Source organism: Carlito syrichta, unplaced genomic scaffold, assembly GCF_000164805.1.
Source record: "Carlito syrichta isolate Samal-C Ts95f unplaced genomic scaffold, Tarsius_syrichta-2.0.1 Scaffold166458, whole genome shotgun sequence".
In the NCBI taxonomy this organism is placed as follows: Eukaryota; Metazoa; Chordata; class Mammalia; order Primates; family Tarsiidae; genus Carlito; species Carlito syrichta.
Genome location: NW_007110554.1, coordinates 16288 through 22324, shown reverse-complemented (window position 1 = coordinate 22324; position 6037 = coordinate 16288). Strand labels below are relative to the sequence as shown.

The window sequence follows — 6037 nt, the reverse complement described above, 5'->3', positions numbered from 1 at the left end:
CTCACACAATCCTCAGAATTGGTTGAAAGACCCAAAGCCTTGAGTGGTTGCCCAAGGAAACAGGGCACCAGTGAAGGCTACTGGGTCTCCAGTCTTCAGCAGAATGCCTTGGTTCATTCCACCTGCGATTGCCAGAGTCTTGAGTAGTCTCCCAGCACAGTACTGTGGAGGGGATGAAAAAGACAGAGGATAGGTGCCCTGCTGATATGAGAGCTCCTTTCACCCCATTTCTTTCCCTATGATACATCACCCCTTACACAGCACCCAACATCACTCACCATGCACCACAATCTTGGCTTCACAGGGCCTTTGCTGGCCTTGGACTGCCTAAGTAGAACAAAGCATCTACCAGGAAGGTGGGCATGTAACTCATGGGAAGGTAGAGAAGCTTGGCATCCCAGCCAGGGGAGTAGCGCGTGCGGGGGTGGCAGGCAATCAGCGCATGCTCCATGCAGTCCGTCACCAAGGGCAGATCCTGCCAGTACTGTGGCTCCATTAATTCAGTTGCTTTCATGTCTGCTCAGAATGAGAAATGACCCATGTCTACTTCCCCCTGCAAATGGTCCTGGTTAGGGGTCAACTAAACTGGAAAGTTTCTAAGAACTCGTGCCCTCCTGCACAAAATTAATGCCCCAAAACCAAATTCACCCAAATTTCCTGATGAGAGCCCCCACCTTCCCAAGGAACAACTGTACCATACTAACCCACCTCTGACTCTCTTCCTGTGATATCAGGACTGCACAAATGGAAGGTCTCTTCCCACACTCGAAATCTAAGCACATGCAAACCAGTTGTCTCTAGTGCCAGCTTCCCTGAGGCCACAAGGCTGGCTTCACTTTGCTCCTCAAGATAATGAAGGGTTCAGAGAGACACTGGTCCCAAGTTCCAATAAGCTGGGCACTTGCTGGGTGTGACCAATTGACTACCCAGCACCCATCATGAGAGTGGGGCTAAATACCCTGACTGTATGGGGAAGCCAGAGCCTGGAGGACAAACTCCTATGTTGCTGGAGGTAGTAATGGTCGGCTAAGAATGGCAGACAAGGGTTTGCTTCCCTCCTCACTGTCCACAACGCACTCACAGAATGCAAAAAACTTTTCTCCATAGATCTGCTTGATCTCTGGCTTGGCACGGTTCCATATCTCCTGGAGATTCTTTATGAGTCTCTGAACACTGGTCATACCAGTCTTGAAGTAACCAGGCTCGATCATGGAAACCTTCACCCCAAAGTAGGACAGCTCCCTTCTGCAAGACACAGAGACAGAGGGCAAACTTCTGAGGTCTTGGAAGGCAACACACAAACAAAAATAATAAAATGATATACCATACTATATGATTACAGTGACATAAGCTAGAACACTTGGGATATTTAATGTACTGAGTCAGGATGTAAATAAACATTTTGATAGTGGCATTCACTTTCTCTAGGGTTGACATGTTTTCTATACCTGAACTCACTAGCTCCAACACCTATGGATTCTGCAGCAAGGTGCCACTTCAGTGCCATCTCACATCCAATGCATCACCAGAACTCACCTATTTCACCTCCTCTATGCCCACCAGTCCCCTCCCTCCCTCTTTCATCCTAGGAAACTCCCCCATCATCTCTGAGCTGGGCAGTTGCAACTGTCCTCTGAGGCACACCTTGTGCCCTAGTCTGAGTTCCCTACACTCACAGCCATGCTGTTCCCTGCAGTCAGTGGGAATCTAGATGCCTGTGAGACCAAGTGGCTACTCTAGGCAAATCCCTTCCATGGGGTTCCACTGCCAGGACTACAGAGGGCATTTGGGGCCACAGACCCTCCATGAGTCCACTTGTGCCCCCTGCCCTGCCTCCCCATCCAGGCTTGGCCTTGACCATTACCCCAGGAGGACCCCATCGCACAGGCAGTCGGCTCACACTCTCCTTGGGCCTGTGCTGATGCCACTCCCTCATCCAGGAGCCCTTCCCACCTTCCTCACCAGGCTGCCAAGTGGAGTTCATCACTCCTCAGCTCACACCCCATCTCTAGGCCCCTCCCCAAGTGGCTACCATGGCCTCCATGGCTGGCTTGTTACCTATAAAGATTCGTGACAAAAATTCTAGATCTCTTTGTCCCTCTCTCAATTGCACTATTTTTAGGTCAGGGACAAAACCTTCTTGTACTTGGTCACATTTCTTTGGCACTCAGACAAGTATCTAAAAGCATGTGTGGTATTAAGTAGATGCTCTACCCAATCCCACAAGGGGTCCCTGCAACTGTATGTCACGATAGCTTTGGACATGGGCTCTGCTGGGAAAGGTGGTCCCTGCATGCCGTCCTTTGAAGCTTGCTCGGCCATATAAGGATGGGCCCGGGGCTGGGAACACTCCTTCCCTAGAAAAGGGGAGCCCACAAGGCTGGTAGGGCTCATCTTTTGTGAGAATGTCTTTCCTGGCTCAGACACAGTGAGTTTCCCTGGGTTCTGCCTCCGCATGTGTGTGTCCATGGCCTTAAGGCATGTGCCAACTATTAGTCCTCTGATTCCAGGACAGAGGGGTCAGGAGGCTCATCTACACAGCAAGAGAGAGGACTGGCCAAGCCAAGGCTAGGTCACAGCTGCAGAGAGACACTCTCTGCCCTTTGGAATCAAGGCATGCTGTTGTAGCTGATCTTGCTCTGATTCTTCTTGATGTGATGAAAGCCTTGTTTATCAATCACTGACTGCAATGTTTCCTATGTGAGTCTGACACCAAGATGCATTGGTAAGAAGTGTCTGCCCCTAGAAAATACTCAGTACATGGTGTTCCAGCTCTGGGATTGTGTTCTACTTGGTCGACTCTGGAGCAAAACTAACCAGGTCCAATCTACTAAAGAAAGTTTCTGACTGAAGGTCTCTTCCAGGACAGAGGAAAAATTAGCTAAACTCTGTGACCTGAGACTCACATAAATGGCCAGGAATGGCCAGCCAAATCCAGAAAGAGGAAAAAGAAGGGTCACAAGTCAAGTCAGCAAAGAATCTTGAAAAGGTTCTTCAAAAATTGTGATTACATAAAGCCCCTGAACAAGACTTTCCTGATGAACAAGGGCAGAAGGACTCAGGGCGGACCCTATTCCAGTTCAGTACCTGAGGGAGTCCGAGAAGGCCTCCACGCCATACTTGGAGATGCTGTAGCCCCCACCACAAAGTGACACCCGGCCCATGATGCTGGAGACGTTGACCACACGGCCCCTCGCCTTCCTTACTAAGGGCAGCAGGTTCAGAGTCACATCGATCAGCCCCAACAGGTTCACGTCCAAGACGGTCGCAAAGTCCTCTTTCGTCAGCCATTCATTGGGTGCAATGGGCATGGAGACGCCAGCATTATTCACCAGGCCCCAGAGTCCTGGATAGTGGGAAGAGGAGAGAGCAACACTGTATTGTGTCAATGCAGTATGGACACATTAGGGCGCAAGTTCACACCCCAGGAGAGTAAGGGCTTCGTGATAGGTGTGGAATGGGGAAGAGGTAGAACAAAGACGACATGGGGTTTGCAGGGTTGGGAGCTGCACACCCTGCAGCATGTGGAGGACAGAACCCAAACCTCAGTCCTTGGATTCCTTGGAGCCCAGCCCACAGCCTGGTGGACAACAGGCATTTCACCTCATATTTGAGGGCTGCAGGGACTCAGGTTGAAGAAATATTGTGCTGTTGCAACTCTGGAAATATGGAGACCAATGTTTGTGATTTACACATTAACGTTGTCCTTGCAGATGCTACGTTCACCTACATTTTCAGATTTTCCTGGACACCCTATATAGTGAGTATTCAGTAACTATCAGTTAATGGAATAAGACAGACAGGAGAGAAGAAAATGAGGAAGTGATGAAAGACAGGAAGAGAAAAAGACATAAGAATAGAAAAGACAAGGTCAATATCTGAGTAGAGTTCTCTTGGGAAACAGTCCTGAAGTCCCAGGTTTGGGAAAAGGTGGAGAATTGTCCTGTATTTGACCTCAGGAACTGGCCTGGAGACATCTCCTTCAATATGAACAGCATTTCTACAGAAAGCTCTTGGGAATGCCAGTGCACAGGCTTTGTGGGGGAGGCAAGGCCACTGCACCTCAACCACTAGGACACAGACTCTACCCTGTGAGCCAGAAAATGTCCCCCTGTCCTCCCACCCCAACAGAAGGCCAACCTCCAGCCTTCCCTTTCACTCAGCTCTGGGAGAATCTCTCTGGAAGATGCAAATACACGATTTCAAGGCTTAGAGGTCACAGACATTTCAAGCTCCAGACCTCAGTGAGCCAGAAAAGATCATCCCTTGAGTTAGGGCAGGAGAGGACTGTTGGTCTGAAAGAACTGGCCAAGGGAAACCAGTCCTTCCCTGCTCAGACACTTCACCTGCCTTTATAGAAAATGACATTCCACCAACAAAATATCCTTTTTCTAAGAGTCCAATCAATATTCACCTTTAAAGGGGTGCAAGTAAATAAAAGGAGACTCAAATGGCATTAATGACAATGAAAAGTAGGAAAAAATTCCAAAATGCAGTCACTCAGTATGGTTTAAATAAATAATGCTATATCAATGAAAGATTATTCTAAATCATTAAATAATACAGCTTCAAATTTTTCATTATGTTGGGAAAATGTTCATCTTCTCTGAGAGGATAGAACATAATGCAAACCATAAATTTAGTAAATTCCCAATTGAGTAAAAAGTACAAAGTATTTATGTGTGGATAGCTATTTCAGGGTGAACTGAGTTTTTAACTTTACATTTTTCAATATTTTCCATAGTGATCATGCTCTGCATTTATTCTTAGATAAAATAAATCAATTTTCTTTTCTCTCATAATAAGAAAGGAAAACAAGTATAATTTTAAAAAAGAAAGAAAAGGTAACCTCTTACAAATTGTGCCTTCCTAAACCAGTCCTTAAATTTGTGTCCTCCTTTAGAAATGAGGATGGTCTTAGCTCTGGGTGGACATTGATGGCTCTCGCAGGAACAAGCTGAACTCCTAAGAGCATGGGCCTGGTTCCAGCTCTGACCCACCCAATTATGCACACCACCAGCACACAGCCCCGAACTCCACCCTCTCCAGAGAGTCTCCACTTCTCCAACCCAGGGCCTCAACATCAAGCGACCCAGGACTTCAAACAAGGTGAGATGACAGAGAGGAATTCTAGAGGGCAAATTCTCAGCAGTGCACACGCTTTCCAAAACTAGACCTCTCCAAGGTAAAGAGGGACTTGAAAATAGAAAGCGAAGGGGCTCAGACTGGCCTGGTCACTGAGAATTACTGTACAGCAGTGTAACTTTAACCCAAACACTCTAGGAATCTTCCCAGAGAGCAGACAGGAGGCTTCCTCTTCACACCAAAGGAAGAACAGACATACTTGAGAAACCTGGGTGGTACCTCTGTCCCCCACGTGCTCCTTCACCCACTGGGCTGCTGAAGTGACGCTGTCTGTCTTGGTGACATCCAGGGTCACCGTCTCCAACCTGTTTGACGTCTGGCCCCTCAGCTGCTTGGCCCCCTTCTCCGTCAGACACGCAGCCAGCACCCTCAAGCCTCGCGCATCCAGCTGTCTGGCTAGCAGGTTCCCAAAGCCTGAGTCACAGCCTGTGATGAACACATACTTGTCTGGGAGGTGGCTCACCACCTGCCTCTCCCGGTACCAGCGCACAATATAGAACAGGCCTGTGAGAGCCGCCAGGTAGAGCCACATGGCTTTGCAGAGGACAGACACACACAATCTGGGGTGAAATGAGAGTCTAATTCCTGTTCACACAGGAGGACTTAAGTACACGAGGGTTACCGTGGCAGCTAAGCCTATAGGTTCTCTGGCATCGCGTCCTCCGCTCCTGAACACTATCTTTTGCTATGCTTTTTATTTTGGCTCCACCTCTCTGCTCTCTGAACTCCTTACCAAATACCCACACACATGCTTGAAAATCCCATGTCCTGTCAATAGGGACATATCACCGCTCAGCAATGCTGCCATTTTCCCTGATCTCTCTGTCCTGCTATGCACACACAGGTGTCCAGGCAGTTGTAAACACAGGTACCCACACACACACCATAACAC

General features: G+C 48.3%; 1 protein-coding gene across 1 annotated transcript; it reads right to left on the bottom strand.

Annotated features, from left to right (window-relative positions):
* Nucleotides 1–298: 298 nt before the first annotated feature.
* Nucleotides 299–5677, bottom strand: LOC103252531 (retinol dehydrogenase 16-like). Its single transcript, XM_008051129.1, has 4 exons — nucleotides 5365–5677; nucleotides 3088–3346; nucleotides 1082–1245; nucleotides 299–516 (listed from the first exon to the last, which is right to left on the bottom strand). The coding sequence occupies exons 1-4, from the start codon at nucleotides 5675–5677 to the stop codon at nucleotides 299–301; spliced, it is 954 nt and encodes a 317-aa protein (XP_008049320.1).
* Nucleotides 5678–6037: the final 360 nt, after the last annotated feature.